This window comes from Mustela putorius, unplaced genomic scaffold (assembly GCF_011764305.1).
Source record: "Mustela putorius furo isolate JIRA1106 unplaced genomic scaffold, ASM1176430v1.1 tig00003962_pilon_pilon_pilon, whole genome shotgun sequence".
Taxonomy (NCBI): Eukaryota; Metazoa; Chordata; class Mammalia; order Carnivora; family Mustelidae; genus Mustela; species Mustela putorius.
This window is the reverse complement of record NW_025422106.1, coordinates 4,126,044-4,141,951: the sequence shown is the minus strand read 5'-3', so window position 1 is coordinate 4,141,951 and position 15,908 is coordinate 4,126,044. Positions and strand designations below refer to the sequence as shown.

The window sequence follows — 15,908 nt, the reverse complement described above, 5'->3', positions numbered from 1 at the left end:
GCCCTGGGCTGGGTATCCCGAGTGCGTCATACGGCAGTCACAGGGTGTGCGGTCTGGTCTGCGTGCCTCTGTGCCTGTGGATCTCTCCCCTCCCCCTCCCACCCCAGAAAAGCAGCCAGGCCATGGTCTCATTCAATCTCCTCTTTACTGCGGATGTCACGGGTCATCGTCACAGCCACTGGGAGGAGCACACCACTTTAACCCCCGTGTGCTAAGGGGAAGGGTGGGGACTTTTCGGGGCTACAAAACTAACTATGTACATAGAGCATTCTAGGGAGAAAGCCACCCCAAGCACGTGCATGTCCAGGCACGGGGGGAGCGGGGGTCTGGAGCTCAGGCGGGACCGTGTGGGTGTGGGGTGGGCAAGGGGCCATGTACGTGTGAGGACATGCCGGGGAGGGCCTCGGGAGGCGCCTGAGGGGCTCTGACCAGTGTGGCTAAACAGCTGATCCCTGGGTCCTCCCCAGGTCCTCCACTTTAAGGGTGTGCTCTGAGTGAGAACTGTTCCCTCCTAACCTTCACCTTCAAGCCTAGGGTAGAGGGAGAGGCTGCAGGACCATGTCCCCAAACAGGGGCCCGAGGGGGCAACCCCTTTCTCTACCCAGGGACACTGGCCCCTGGCTAGCGCTGACCCTGGGCCAGGACTGGAGTCCCTGCATGGGCCGGGGTGGGGGATAAGGCAAGCAGGGTGTCCGCTTGGAAGGCCAGGGCTATGGACGGCAGTGAGGGGGACCCAGGACCCCTGGAAGAAAAGTGGCAGCTCTGGTCTCAGAAGGAGCACTGCCATGGAAACATGACTCTGGGACAGCCCCCCACATCATGATGGAGACGTCCCCCCATCCTTAGGCACCGCCCACAGAGACCAAACACCAGGGAGACCACCAAGGGGTCTCCAGGAAGATGGAGATTGGCACTTAGACCACAGACTGGTCACCGCAGTGACTTCCAAAGAGACAGAAGCTGGTCATTAGAGAGAGCCCTCCCCCCACGAGGCAGGGGAAGAGGAGGGTCACCATGGTGGCCAATCCCAGAGACAACAGTCCGTCCTCTCAGGTGCAGGGGAGCAGGGCAGCCCTTAGCTGACCCGGTATGTGGACGTGTTCTTCGGCTCTGTGCTGGGCACACACCAGTCGCCAGCCTCCTGGATGGTCTGGTAGTGGCGCCAGGCTGACTTGTTGTAGACGGGCAGGCGTTCCACTGAGTCCGTGGACAGGGCCTGGAGAGCACCAGGGTCAGCCCATCCTCCTTCCCAGTGCTTCACCCACGTCTTGGTCAATCACCCTTTTCCCGGGGTGGGTTGTGGGGGTGTCAGACCATGACCTGCGCCGTGTCTGAGTCAGCCCAGCTAGGTGCCACACACTGGCTGAGACAACGAACCCTGGCCCAGAAAGACCCAGGAAAGGACCTGTCCCTTCTGTGCCTTGTTCCTGCCCGTTCCAGAAGGCTACTCACTCAAAGGGTCAGGGAGGCAGAGGTAAGGTGGACTGTGACCTTGAACAAGATCACGAACTCTGGGTCTCAGTCTGGTCCTGAGCTGAATGACAAGTTCTCTATGGCAGCCCCCCTTCCTTCTGCATATAAGAAGTCAAAGGTCCCCAAAACAGGGGTCCTAGTCACAGACCAAGGACTGCCTGCCGAGGTGGGGATGTCTGCAGGCTGGGAATGGTAGCTTTGCTCTGATTCTCAGTCTGGAAGGAGTGGAGGGGTGGAGACGGAACCTAGCAGCAGGCTGACCTGCCAGCACAGCCCGCGAGCTGGTCCCTGCACCAGGACCCTCACCTTGAGATAGATGACTGCGTCGGTCCCAAAGCCCTCCATGGAGAAGAGCTGCAGGTCTCCCTGGAAGTACTTGGCATAGAGGCGGGAGATGGGGAGCCCGTACCCGAAGCCAGCCTACAAGGGGGCGGGAAGGGAGAGTGACCAGGAGGCGGGTCTGGGCCTCCCGGAGCAAAGGGACCAATATGCTGAGTTGGGGTCGTGCCAAAGGATTCCCAGGGCAGTCAGTCTGGTGGAGCCAGAAAGGCTGAGCAGTCCCAGCCGTGGGTGGTAGTCAACAGGGGTGACAGAGGAGCTCAGCCCTGGGAGCCAGCGGGTGTGGACAGGTCTCGGGGCTCCTGGGTCTCAAGTTCCCAAACCCAGCCCCACCTGCTCTCCTGGGAATGACAGAGCTGCTGATGAGTGAACTCTGTGGGGTGCCACTGGGAGAAATGAGGAGAGACAGATAGACACCCGCAGCTCAGGTTGGGGGGTTGCTGCAGTCTGGGGGGTGTGGGAGGAGCAGGGGGACCCAGACTGGGAGAGGTGACTGATGCTCCTACAGCTACACAAGAACAAAGCCCACAGGAGGTGAGGAGGTGAGAGACGGGGAGAGTGACAGTTTGATGAGAAGAGGAGAAAAGGCAGGAGGCCTTAGGAGGCAGGGGGCACTGGAGGGAAACCATCTCACCAGTGGGGTCCCTCCGGTGCCAGGCTGGGGGGTGGGCGCCGTGGAGTACATGTAGCTAAAGAGTCGCTCGATCTTCCGCAGGGGGACTCCCCCACCTCGGTCACTCATCTGGGGGAGACGGACATGGCTTCAGTGCTCACGCCCCCGCCCTGACACCCCTGACCTCTTGGTCGTCCCCATCCCCAGGGTCTCCTCTGAGCCCATCTCCTGGCAGGGACGCAAGTCCCCATCCCACTGCTCTCCGGCCCCCAAATCAAGGGCCACATACTTTGATGGACAGATCTTCCTCACCCAAGGCCACCATGACCTTGATAGGTGGGAGGACTAGGCTGGACTCGTGGCTTTCCACAGTGGCACGCATGGCATTCTGTGGAGGGAGAGGCAGAAGAGATGAGTGAGAGTGGCCTAGCCCTAACCATCCCCCAAGGCTGCAGAGGACCATCCCTGCCCCCTTACCTTGAAGAGTTCGAAAAGCATGTGGTAGAGGTGAGAGGGGACATAGACCATGTGAATTGGCTGTTCAGAGTTGGACGCTGCTGGGGAAGTCAAGACCGAGGATCAGGAAATTGTCAAGAGGTCACCATTCAGCGTTCACTGACGCAACACCTAGCACCCAGCACTCAACCAATCACCCATTTATCCTCTAGCATTTGTTCACCCACCTGTCTATCCATACAGTATCCATCCATCACACGGTGTCTGTCCATTCACCTGTTCGTCCATCCATCCAACCATTGTATCCGTGCAACATCCCCTAATTCCTCTAGCTACCCTTCCAACGTCCATTCAACCATCCAACTGTCCCTCAACTACGCATCTGTCCCAACATCCATCCATCCCGTCTACCCATGAATTCGGAGTCCAGATTCAGCCTTCCACTCACCCACTGTTCCTGTAGCCCCTTCATTCATTCAAAAAATATCTATCCAGCCTACATCCAGTCTACTAGCATTCACCTGGACCCCAGAGGCCCTGGAGAGCTTTAAAATCCAGTGGGGAGAGGGGAGGGCTGCCGCACACGGTTCTGACCCCAGCACTCTGCCTCTCGAGGATCGCTCTAGCCTCAAGAGCTTCTTGGTGTGAGGGGCTGTGTGTCTTCTCCTGGTGCCTGGCACAGAGCTCTGTTTGCAGCAGGGGCTCAATGACTGGGCATGGATTAGCGAATGAAGGAATCTCGGGCCCTGTGCTGGGCAGCAGGGCATAAAGATGAATAAAATTCAGCCCTACGGTCTCGGAAATTTAAGTCTAGACAAAGGCCTGAGTGACTTTAACCTTGGGCATGGTACCCAGAGCTACGTGCCAGGCCCTGTGCTTGACCCTAGGGATACTGAAGGAATGTGGCCTGTCTCTGTCCTTCCATCTCTGCCCCCAAGTTATTTATTCATTTATTTGAAGAGATTTTATTTATTTAACAGAGAGAGAGAGACAGCAAAAGCAGGGGGAAAGGGAGTAGCGGATCCCCCCCACCACCACCGCTGCCCACACTGAGCAGGGAGCCCAATGCGGAGCTCCATCCCAGGATCCCGGGATCATGGCCCAAGCCAAAGGCAGACGCCCAACCAAGCCACGTGGGTGCCCCATGCTTCCAAGTCATTCAGCCAGTGACAGTGCGTGACAGAGGTACACCCCAGGGGGCTGGGTGCCTAATCATGCTTTCTGGAAAGTCCAGGAAGGCTTTTCGGAGGATCTGGACTTGAACTGGGCCTTAAAGATGTGGGCAGCGTGACTTCCAGGCACAAAAGCCCTCAGGTTTGTGGCACACAGGCAGGGGGGGCTGAGGAACAGGTAGGGGAGGGAAACTTCCAGATCGCTGATCCTCCTTTCCCCTAAAACCCTGGTTCCTCAGCAAGTCCTAACCTCTCCACCTCCAAAATATTTATCCAATCTACCCCCTTCTTTCCAACTCTGCTGCCTTTCCGTCCCCTGGATTCCTGCAGTGACCTCCTAACTGGTCTTCCTGAGGTCTTGCCCACCCCCTCCAACCTCTAAGTATCTTTAAACAAACATCAGACCCTGGCATCACCGTGCTTCGAACCCTTCAACGGGCTTCCCTGCTGCACACAACATCCCAGCTCCTGTGTGTGGCCCATGGGCCCTGCATGCCTTCGCCTCTGTCTCCAACCCCTTCCCCTTCTCCAGCTGGAGCCAAGACATAAGGGTGGGGAGCCGACTGTCCCACCCCAGGGGCTTCAAAGAGGGAAACCTCTCTCTTAATTATGCCACTGTCGCCTGGATTCTGAAAAGGCACCCAAACCGACACCTTAGTAAATACACTGCTCCTCCTCATCGCTGTCACATGATCTCATCTTGTCTCCTCCCTGTCACTTGTCACCATCTGAAATTAGCTTGTGGGTTATCTGCTCACTGGCTAATGGCCCCCTTCCTCAGTCTCCCTGGCATCAAGAACGTGACCTCCATGAGAAGAGCGACCTTCTGTGGCATGTTTACTGTTTAACAATGTTTACTTAGCAAATGTATTAGTAATAATACTGCTAATAATATGTCAATAATAGCTCTGCTTCTGTCCCAACCAGTTCTTTTCCTTTTTTTCCCCCCCTCCCCCCGTTCTTTTCCTGACTCCCCATCTCATCTTTCTCTCTAGAGCCCTTAGACAGACAGACAGACAGACACACACACACAGACAGACAGACACACACACACACACACACACACACATACACAGAGCCTCCCTCACTCACTGTTGATCTCCTGGATCTCCAAGTCAGGCGAGGCCATGTAATACTTGTCACACAGGAGCTTGGCCATATCGTAGGCATCTGAGAGAAGACAGTAGCTATTCAGGGAATGGGATGGTCCAACCCAACAGGCAGTCCTCCTGTACCAGTCCTCCTGGTACAAGGCATCCCCAACATTAAACCCAAGCAGACGAGGCCCCTACCCACGGGGGAACGGCACATCCTCTGGCAAGGCAGTCAGAGGGGGTCTCTGGGGCTCCTCTGTGGGCCAGCATGGTGGGGACATCTTACCCTTTACCACCTCGGAGACATTGCAGTTTGGGTCGATGCTGCCAATGTGTTTGGGGTGGGCTGGGTTGGTGCTGCCGTCAAAAATCAGGGCTGCAGGCGAGAAGGCAGGGAGCTGTTGGTGGGGCTTCCCTCCTACCCACCACCCCCACTCAGGCCACCATGAAGCCAGGGAGGTGCACTCGGTCCCAAGCACCCCGGCCCTGCTCACTGTGCTGGTTGATGAGCATGCGGATGGAGATGCGGCTGAGGTAGAAGCGGTCCAGAAAGTACTGGATATTCTGGTTGGAGACCGGGTCATCGCCGTACGTGTCCTTGTACTCCAGCACGCCCTGCGCCATGGTGGGCACCACGTCGTTGTGGCGGTTCCGGATGGTGACCAGGGCGTCCGTGAACCTGCAGGGCATGGCGGCTTAGTCCCAAACTGGGGGCGCCCCCAGACTCTCTCCCACTTCTGACCTCCTCTCCACCAGTCTTTGTTCATAGGACCCCTCCCAACCTGAGAGACATAGTGTCCTCCCTGCTGCTTCCCAAGTCTGCCCTGAGTGTCCCACCACCTGCCCGACGGCCAGGGGAGCCCCTCAGGGGCAGGAGCTTGGATCTCCCTAATCAGACCCAGGGCCATGGAGGCCAGGGGCTAATTCACCCGCAGACTAGATATCCGTGAGGACAGGGATCATTTCTCCCATCCTCCTGCACATTTCTGCCTTGGGGCTGTGACCCAGAGCCCTTCGCCTGCCCCTGCCCTCCTGACCCCCCACTGGGGCCTTCACTCACTGGCTCAGCGTACGATGGTCCTCCGGGTCCTTATCTAGGAACACCATGATGTCCAGGAGGCTTTGGACATACCTGTGTGCATTGGAGGGGGTGCCATTCAGCTCCAGGCCAAGCCGGGCTCCCTTCCCAACGAACTCAGCTGCCCCCGCGCCTGCCTCACCCCTACCCACACAGAGCCACCCTGCCCGACAGGCTACACCACACTTTTTCTCAATTCATTTCATCTGCATGCGAGTCTCCCTGACAACACAGTAAGTTATGCAAGAACATCTCTCATTTGCCGGTCCCCCTCCTAGCACCTTTGCTGTGCAATCTAAGAATAGCAGTCTTCGGAGGGCACCAGGGATCATCCCGTCCCCGGGGTCTCGTGGATTACTGGCCAGGAGGGAAGGCTGGGGCAAGTCGCTTAACCTCCTGGAGCCCCTTCACGGAAACTGATCCTAGTATTTGTCCCCCAGGGTTCCCGCTGCATCCCCTGGGGCACGCCTGGCAGAGTGACTGGCCCAGGGCACTTCACAGAGCGGGGGCTCAGTGAAGATTAGTGCCTACCGTTCTGGGCACCTGCTCAGGGGCCGTGTGGTCTGCCTAAGGAAGTAGATTTCAAACAGGGGGGTGGGAAGGACACAGAAGTGGGGAAAGGCATGCCCAGCTCTGACCGTGGCAGGGGTCGGGGGGCAGAGCCCACAGAGAGCCAAGACAGTCCACTCTACTCCAAAGGCCCAGCAGGAGTGTGCGGACCCCCAAAGCCCCCCATCTGCAGGCCTGGTGGGAGGCCGAATTGCCCCAGGACCTAGAAGAGCTGGGGAACCAGGGGAGTGCTGGGAAGCAGGGGGCCAGCCTGTGGCAGCAGACAGCACCAACCTAGAGCTACTGTCCCCCTGCTCCTGTAAGCCAGAACCCCCACTGTTCCTCCGCTACCATGCCCAGTCCACGGGTTGTTTTGGAGATGGCCACACTCTGGCAGAAACATCTGCAGCCAGCAGGAGGCGGGGGCTGCCAAGAGCCCTGGGACAGAGAGCTCTGTGGCCTAAGGGTCTCTCTAGAAAAGGGCCTTATATGGTACATGCATTCCTGTGTACAACAGTGCTTTGACCTTGGCAGGTCAGAAAGGCAGAAATTAGCCCCATTTCACAGGCCCCTAAACTGAGGCCCAAAGTAGTCATCAGGCTGGGAGGCGGTGTGGTGAGACTCAGTCCCCCACACTCTTGTCACTGCCCTGCACCATGTCTGCTCAGAATGCTCACCTCGGCGTCCCTGAGGGCCCCTCTGCCCAGAGCACCCATCCCCCTTCACCTCTCCCCCGCTGCTCTCACTTTGGACACTAGAGGAGAAGGTGGGGGGCGCTGGCTGTGGCGCTGGCTCTGCTGAGTCCCAGTCCTGGCTTGTCCCTCGGGGCTGTGTGACCTGGGTAAGTCATGAAGCCTCTCTGGGCCTGAGTTTCCACCTCAGGGAAGTGGAGGTTTCGTAGCTCCTTCCATCACTGCCTTGCGGTGAGGGCCAAAGGTGATACTCAGCCCTGTGCCTGCCACGCAGTGAGCACTCTCGGGATGCGTGCACCCGTTACGAATGGTGGTTTACACACTGGCCACTGCTGAGCATGTCCTCTGAGCCCCCACAGGGTACCCAACACCCTCCTCCTGGTCGTACTGGCTGCAGGTTCCAAGTCCTGCTCTGGACAGCCTTCATGCTGTGGATGGCATGAACGAGGCGGTCCCAGCCCTGGTGCTCTCTGCCTGCCCTCCCCACCCGGCAGGAGAGACCAGTCTCCCCCATCCCTTCAGCCACAGCAGACAATCAGAGAGGCGCCCCAAAGGCAGGGCCTCAAGCTTCCTGGAGGGTAGGTGCCTGCTAGTGCCTGCCTGTGCCCAGAGTATACCCAGGGTCTCCCCTCCCCCAGCAGCTTTGCGGAGCATGGGGTAGTCCCATTTTTGTAGCCGGAAACCAGCTCAGAGAAAGCAGGTGATATGGCCCAGGCCCCACAGTGACGGGCAGCACTGGGATTCAAACTGATGTCTGTCTGACTCTCCACCGACACCTCATGGCCAAGCGTTCACCATCCACACCGGCCCTGACAGTGTGGCTGCCGATGCAATGGTTGCCCCGGTTGCCCCCGGCCTCGGACAGCGCTCAGCTCTGCGCCTGCCGGCTGCCCTAGTCTGGCCTCCGTGACACCCTGTGCGGTGGGTGCTCGTGCTGCCCTCATTCTACAGAGAAGGCGGTCTCCGTGCAGAGCCGGACTTCTCTCTCGCAGGCAATGTGCCTCCAAATCCCTGCCCTGCCCCTGCCCCCAAGCCCAGAATCAAGCTTCAGGCTCCTGAGTCTGGGATGGTGAGGGGATTTGGGGAGAGAACCTGCAAGTGTGTAAGGCTGGGGTAGGTAGAGGGAGGGGAGGAAACCAGCTGGAGAGCAGGGCTCAGAACCCCTTCCTAAGATGGGGGGTGGGGAAGAGCTGGGGGGGCAGGCAGGGACAGAGGGGTGGGAGCTAGGAGGCCCTGCCTGCTGGGCCAGGAGGTGCAGGGCTGGGGACAGCGGGCTAGCTGCCGGCACCACCCCTGAGGCTGCCTAACGGGCCCCAGGGAACAGAAGCGGGGCCTGGTCACACGGCCAGGAAGTAGAGCAAAGGGCAGCAGGATGGATGGACAATGAGCAGTGCCCGCCGGCACGGCAGGGGGAGGGCTGCCAGCCTCGGGCCTCCGTCTCCTGGACGATGAACCACAGTGAGGACCCCTGCCTGCCTCCCTCGAAGGGCTGTTCCTTCCAGGGAGTAGTTCCACATGGGCTCTCAGCAGGGAGGCAACAAGATGGGAAGGATCTTCCCAGATGATGCTGGCCCTGGCGTGGAGCCCGCCAAGGCCTGGCACCCCAGATGTCACTCTCAGGAAAGATCTGGTCCTAAAGGGAGAGACACTGAGGAGGAACACTGGCTGCTGGGCTGCCCACCTCGCTGACCTGAAGGGAAAGAACAGGGCTTGGACCTAGGAGGCCTGAAGCCTGGTGTAATGACAGATGTGGTGCTTACCTCCACTGTCAACTGGACAGAGCAGGCCCAGCAGGCAGTGGTGACCCAATGTAGCTGCCCCAGGAAAGGCCTGCGCCTGCTCACCTCAGCCCCAAATCAGGCCGCCCAGGCCTCCTGCCTTCTGGGGCTTTCAAGCCTGCCCAGAGCCGATTCGGGAGGCAGGGGGTGGACTGTGTGGGGAGGTGGAGGGGGCGTGTAACCGGTAGCATGTGTAAGCATGTGTGTGTTTGTGTGTGCACACCATGCACTAGCGCCCACAGCCGTGGCAGATAAGGAGCATGAACAAGGCAGTGGCTATGTGAGGAGGAGGCGGTGGCAGACCTGTCCCTCGTCTGGAAGCTGCTTTCTGCGGGGGAGCTGAGTGTAGGCCCTGAGCCAGGCACACTTGGGTCCCGTGGCCGGCCGTGCCCCACAGAGGCCACTGAGCCACTCTGGTCCCTGGCTCGAAAATGGGGTTCACAGCAGTACCACTCTGACATCCTCAGTCTCGACTCCGGTTATGGAAAGAGAGGCCAAGGGGTTCAGCGAGGGTGAGATTCCAACCCCAACTCCATGCCTGGCGCGGCACCGGCCCCTGGGGCCACCACCATGGCACTGGTTCTTCTCAAGGGCTGTGGTTCCCACAGGGTGGGGGTGCAGGTCTCCCGCAGGCTGGGTTTGCCCATTGGAGGGAGAGATCATGAGAGGCTGCTGGCCACACTGCCTCTAGCCCTTTTCCCTACAGCCCCGGCAAGACCTCTGTGACAGGAGACTCACTGTCCTCTGATTCTACCCTGCGACTCTCACTTAACTCCCACTTTCTGGAAGCATGCTTGTACCAGCTCCACGCCCTCCTGACACTGCCTTTCTCGCCTGCTCGTGCTCTCACATCCCAAGCCAGCAAGCGCATTCCACTAAGGTGAACCCTACCCTCCCAAGGCCTCACTCGGGGAGTTTGGCAATCTCTGATCCGGGTCACCGCCCCAGAACCCAGCACTCAGACCTCTCTGCTCACAAGTGCGGCCACCAGGTCACACAGCCTTAGGCAGGAGTCTCAGCTCTCCCACCTGCTGCCTGAGTGATCTCACACACATGTCCTAACCTCTCTGAACCTCAGTCTGCTCATCTATGAAATGGGAGAAATGACAAGGCCTCCCACAGAAGGCTGTCAGCAAGGCTAATTGAGGGAACATGTGGACATGCCTAGAACAGTACCTGACGCATGACAGGCCCTCCAGGTCTGTTTGCTTTCACCATCACCATCGCTGTGAGGACCACATTGTCCCAGAGAACCTTGGCCACACTCACATCTATGGCGAAGCTCGGGGACATGGCTTGTGTTGACACAGTTCTGCACACTTTTGCATCAAATGGTAGCATCTGCCCTTAGAAACAGAGCAGATCCCCATTTTACAGGTGAGAAAGCTGAGGCTCAGAGAGGCCGGGGGTCTGCCAAGGATTAAGGGTCCAGCAAGCAGCAAAGCCACACCTCCAAGGCAAGCATGCTGACAGTGAAGTCAACAGCCACGGCTTCCTACTGCCTTCTAGGCACCTCCAAAACGGGCTCCCTCCACACCAGGTCTGTCTGGTTGAAACAATTCACCAGGTTTATTTAAAACCAGGAATGCTTGGGGCGCATGGCTGGCTCAGTGGGTTAAAGCCTCTGCCTTCGGCTCAGGTCATGATCTCAGGGTCCTGGGATCGAGCCCCGCATCGGGCTCTCTGCTCAGTGGGGAGACTGCTTCCTCCTCTCTCTCTGCCTGCCTCTCTGCCTACTTGTGATCTCTGTCTGTCAAATAAAGAAAATCTTAAACAAAACAAAACCAAACCAAAAACCCCCCCCAGGAATGCTCACCTCATCCTCAGTGACTCTTGCCTAGAACCTCACTGCAGCTGAGTAATAACTCCACCAGCCTCCCCACTTCGTATCACTTCCACTACGAACAGCATTTATACTGGACTTTTCTATTTTCCAAAGGGGAGCATTCGCTCCTTACTCGTCAGCCTTTGAGGGTAGAGGCCCTCTTGCCAGGCTCCTTGGTATGCTGCCCCCCTCCTCTCATGCCAACCTGCCCACCGCCACCACTTCTGCATTCAAGCCGGCAGCAGGTTCTCCTAGAGGGGGTCTGCCCTCTCTCACAGGCGGCCACCTCATCCCCAGCACAAAGTCCCTCCTCCCTTCGGACCTCAGGCTTTCTTGCTGCAGCCAATGACGCCCATTCCCCGGAAACAACCTCAGCAGGCTCTGGTCAGTGTGTCAGGACATTCTAGCAATCCTAGGGCCTGTTCTCAGCTGAATCAACCACCAGGAAGTGCTCTCTCTTGTCTAACTTTGCTCTGTCCTGCTGTTCCTGGGCATGATTTAGAAGCTTCAAGGAAAGAAAGGCCAGGCCCAGCCCATACATGCGTATCTGGTTTTCAGAAATGGCCTCTCCTGGGGGAGTCACGGGCAGTTCAGCAGCTCCCTGCTCCCCCACATCCCGACACGCATCCCCCAGCTCTCCTAGGAACACAGCGTCCAGGGAGGGGCACGAAAGGGCCTGTCCTGGCATCAGGGGCTCGCCAGAGAGGCAGCCAGGCCAGTCAACCGGGCAGAGCTGGAGGATAAGCGGGCAAACAGATGGCACCTTCTGTCTCCACACCATGACTTCCCCACCACCCCGCGCTGGGAAATGCTGTTTGGCTCAGATGTCCCACACCTCCGAGGGCCAGGGCCCAGCGAGGGGTGACCTGGTTGGGCTATAGGAATGCCAGCCCCTGCCCTCTGTCCCTGTCCCCCTTCACAGCTTGCACCAAACAGTGCTGCTGGCACAGAGTCAGGTCCCAGAGGCCCTCGCTGGGCCCCTGCCTGCCTCCACGCCCGGGCACAGGCAGCTCCGAGGCCTGGAATGCCCTTCCCGTCTTTCTAGGTCTAGGCTCTCTCCGGCCCCCTGGAAGGCCTGGAGACGTGTCACCTCCTCTATGCATCCACTTCAACTTCCCCACAACTCTCTGCTTCACCTGACACCCAGTGTGCGCCTGCTAGGAGCCTGGCCTTGTGCACCGCCACTGTCCTTCCCGAATCTCATTAAACCAGAGTTAAGTCCTGCCTCTGCATACATCCATGCATAGAAAAAATGCTAGAAGCACACCACTACGACCTTCTGAAACCCGACTAGCGTTTGGTTATGGCGTGGAGGGTAGTGGCTGGCACTCTCTTCGGTCTGTTTTCCCGTGTCTTCCAAATGTCCAGGCGGACATGTTATACTTCCACCATGAGGAGGAAAAAAGCCCCAACCCATGTGACTTTTTAAATAACATTTTCGTTCTTCAGTAAAAGTAACTCTTTGTAAGCTCCCTGCTCCCACCACCATCTACCATCTCTGTAGCTCCCGGAGGGTACCTGCTGCTGCTTTCCTGCCTCCGACACGGCACTGGGCTTGCAGCAGGTGCGGACCCCTGCTCCTAAATCCAACAGGGGACCACAGCCACGATGCACCACAGCCAGGAGAACCGGCGAAGCGTTTTGGCACAAGGGCCACCAAAGACCAACCAGGATTCGCCATCGGCGTGCCAGTCACACAGCAAACTCTTGTTTGTTCCTCATGTGACCAGCCGTTGGTGTCTGTCATTCAATTACTTAACCTGGGAAGACTTCTAGAGGAAGCTTTACTGAGGATTTCCTTCTGCTACCAGAGCAACTTTTGGTCTTTGCCCCTCCAAAGTTCTTGGGGCTGGGTACGATGCCATCCCTGTGTCTGAGTGTTTCTCAACATCCAAAACAGTCTGACTTGTAGCTTGGATTATATCATGTGAAAATTCGTTTCTTCCTGTTTCTGTTTCCCTATAATGTGGCCTGTCCCCAGGTAAATAGGATTTAATAGGTGCTGGGTGTTCAGAACCAGAGCTGGTGGTAAACGCTGATACTGGCATGGTTTGGGTTTTGGCTGTGAAAACAATTCCCCGGGTGGACCCTGGGTTTCTGGAGAAAGGAAGAGTGGTAAGCATAGGGCTGGTAAACACGGAGGCTAGGAGCTTTAGCTCACTACCTGCTCTTGCCTAGTATTCCACTTGACCTTGGGGCAACTCTCCAGCCTCTTGGAGCCCCTGTGCTTCCCCTCTGTCCCCACCCCCCTCAAGGCTGCTGAGAGCACAGAGACTCTGGGAGCCCAGGGGCATCTGGCAGCAGAGTGGGAGGTACAGGGACCTGGCTGGGGGTCTCACCAGCTCTGGACCAGCTGCACCGAGGGTGTGCTCAGCACTCGGTCAGGAAGCAGGTTGATCTCTTTCATGATGTTGGCCAGACGCACAGGCAGCTCCTGCCTAAGGAAGGTGAATGAGGTTTTCTCACAGGCATTGCTGGACCCTGAGGGAGGGAGAGAGAGAGGTGAGCCCACAGACCTGCAAACCACGGGAGCCAGAGGTCAGGTCGATTAAATCCTTCATTTCCTGAGGGTTCAGAGAAGTGACCAAGGGCACAGAGCAGAGCAGCTCTCTTGATCTCCTGCAGTGCGCCCACCGCCACGCCACCCTGCCCAACCCTCTCCAAGCTTGTGTCCCCCACCCCAAGCCTGCTTGCCTTCAACCACAGGGGACAGTGCCACTCCCAGGCCCATTTGGAGCCAGCTCTGGCCTCAGTTACCTCCCTCCTTCACTTTCTGCCTCTCCTAGCAGACACTCGCCTTGAGAGGTGGAAGGAGTAGAGAGGGGTGGATCCAGTGGGCAGAGGAACCCGGGAAGACCATGCCTTCCCAGGTCTGGGCCTGGCTGAGGGGCACTGTGCCTGGCCCATGGCATCTGTGGGGCCCCAGCGTTCTTTCTGGCCCAGTCTGTCTTCACCCAGGCTGGTCTCGTTGACTAATGTAGAGCTGTCCCTGCATTAATGCCCACATGGGAGCCCAAGAGCCCACAGAGCCCAAGGATGGGAGCCCAAATGTCTTGGTCCTTGATCTGGCTTCAAGATGAAGACGGGAGTGGTAGACCAAGGCCATGGCCTAGAGTCAGAAGAGCTAGATGCTAGTCTAAGTTCTGCTTTCCTGCCACCAAGTCTGCTACCTAGAGCATGTGACTACCCTTCTGAAGATCTGTTTCCCCCACTGCACTACAAGTGGACCAAACTCTACTGTAAGCCTCACCCAGCCCATTTCTATAATTGGGGTCCAGTTTGGACTGGACAGCTACTGGTGGCTGACAACAGGCCCAGGGGGCTTTTCTACATGGGGGGAGCTCAAACAGGGCAGGGGGACAGGCAGACAAGTCCTGAAGAACAGGGGCCCTGTGTCCTGGTTGCCTCCTCCCCACCCTCTCCCCTCAGTGACGCAGCTGTAACTTGAGCCAGGCACTGTCTCTTCAACTCCGGAGAGACCTGGGCACCCCGTCCTAATCCCCAGCTGGCACCAGGGAAATGCCGCGTAGACAGACAGGGGACAGGGCCCACACAATGCTTGTTTCAGTGGCCACAGTGGCACAGCCTTGCTTCTGCTCCAGAGGCAACCCCAGGGCATTGCTGGTGGGTGAACTGGCCCAGGAATCTAGGGGCTGCCAAGGCTGCAAGCCTTCTGACTCCACTTCATGGTGCTCCAGGCCTCCACCGGGTTAGGGACAGGAAGCCAGGCCCAAACAGATTTGCTCTTCAAGTGTCCTTGCCTACTGGGCCAGTTAGGGTTTCTTCAGTGGGTCGGGGTGTGCTCATCAGCCACCTCCCTCCTGTTGACATTTTTCTTAAAGAGCTGGGTCCCCACCTGACCCCAGGGTGCCCACCCCAGCCCAGGTCTCCTTCCAGCTGTCTGCACCTCCTAATCCCGCCTTGTCTGTTACTCCCACCAGCATCCCTGCCCCATTTCTTCTCCAACACTCTGAGTCACTACGACAACCACCATTAACCCTTTCTGTCTGGATATATCCCACTCCCTTCCTGCCCTAACATCACCTCCCTGCTGTGCCTTACTGGACAAGACCTTTAACAAAGCCCAGAAAGATACTTAGACCCCTCCTTCTCAGTGCCCCCACTTCCCACTGACAGCCCAGTATAGAGCTTTTCCCCAGGATACCTTAACCCTTTCAGGGACAGTTCCTGCCCCTCCTCCCCCCACCGCCTTAACTCTTCCCTGCCTGTACTCCAGCAACCTTTCCCTGTCACGCAGGGCCTCTCTTCTCCGCGTTAATTTTCAAGGCCAGGGCCCCCTCCCTCACCGCCCCCCGAGCTCCGCGGGCCCCCACGGCCAGCCGCCCCCACCCCACCCACTCCGTACCAAAGTCCAGAAACTGCTTTATGGACAGCGGGGACGGGGAGAACTTGCTGAAGTGTTCGATGTACTTGGGCGCTCCTGCCAGCGACGCATTCTTCAGCAGAGCGCGGACCCAGCGCATGGTGGCGGCGGCGGCGGCAGCGGCGGCCGCAGCTTGGGCTCGGCCTCCGGTCCTCCAGCGGGCAGCGCCGGCGCTCAGCTCGGCCCAGCTCGGCCCAGCCCGGCCCAGCCCGGCCCAGCGACCGGGACCTGCAGCCTCCTCCCCGCCCCCCCGGCGGGCAGTCCTCCAAGCCCCGGCCAATCGGCTCGTCGCGGCGCTCCGACGTCGCCAATGGCCGCTCACAAACAACGCCGGCAGAGCCAATCGCCTCTCGCTTCGACACGTGGCTTCCCCCCTGGACCCGCCCCCTTAACCCCGTCCTTGCCCCGGGCGGTCTGTTGTTTTCGCGAGGCCGCGGCGAGAGCCCGCCTCCCGA

At 58.4% G+C, this 15,908-nt stretch overlaps 1 protein-coding gene across 2 annotated transcripts; it reads right to left on the bottom strand.

Annotated features, from left to right (window-relative positions):
- Positions 1–126: 126 nt before the first annotated feature.
- Positions 127–15,689, bottom strand: PDK2 (pyruvate dehydrogenase kinase 2). 2 transcript variants are annotated; one of them, XM_004764804.2, is made up of 11 exons: positions 15,436–15,689; positions 13,409–13,550; positions 6,208–6,279; positions 5,642–5,826; positions 5,434–5,523; positions 5,146–5,223; positions 2,903–2,982; positions 2,715–2,813; positions 2,447–2,554; positions 1,780–1,893; positions 127–1,216 (listed from the first exon to the last, which is right to left on the bottom strand). In XM_004764804.2, the coding sequence occupies exons 1-11, from the start codon at positions 15,551–15,553 to the stop codon at positions 1,076–1,078; spliced, it is 1,227 nt and encodes a 408-aa protein (XP_004764861.1). In that variant the 5' UTR covers positions 15,554–15,689; the 3' UTR covers positions 127–1,075. The 2 variants fall into 2 exon arrangements, with proteins under 2 accessions (XP_004764861.1, XP_004764862.1); XM_004764805.2 differs by having other exon boundaries at positions 2,903–2,979.
- Between the last annotated feature and the right edge of the window lie 219 nt (positions 15,690–15,908).

Coding starts and splice junctions, on each gene's coding strand:
- PDK2 (XM_004764804.2), bottom strand. CDS start 15,553: ATGCGCTGGGTCCGCGCTCTGCTGAAGAATGCGTCGCTGGCAGGAGCG. Junction 6,280..13,408: donor GTGCAGCTGGTCCAGAGCTG/GTGAGACCCCCA, acceptor CAATGCACACAG/GTATGTCCAAAGCCTCCTGG. Junction 1,894..2,446: donor GCACCGGAGGGACCCCACTG/GTGAGATGGTTT, acceptor GCCCCCTTGTAG/GCTGGCTTCGGGTACGGGCT.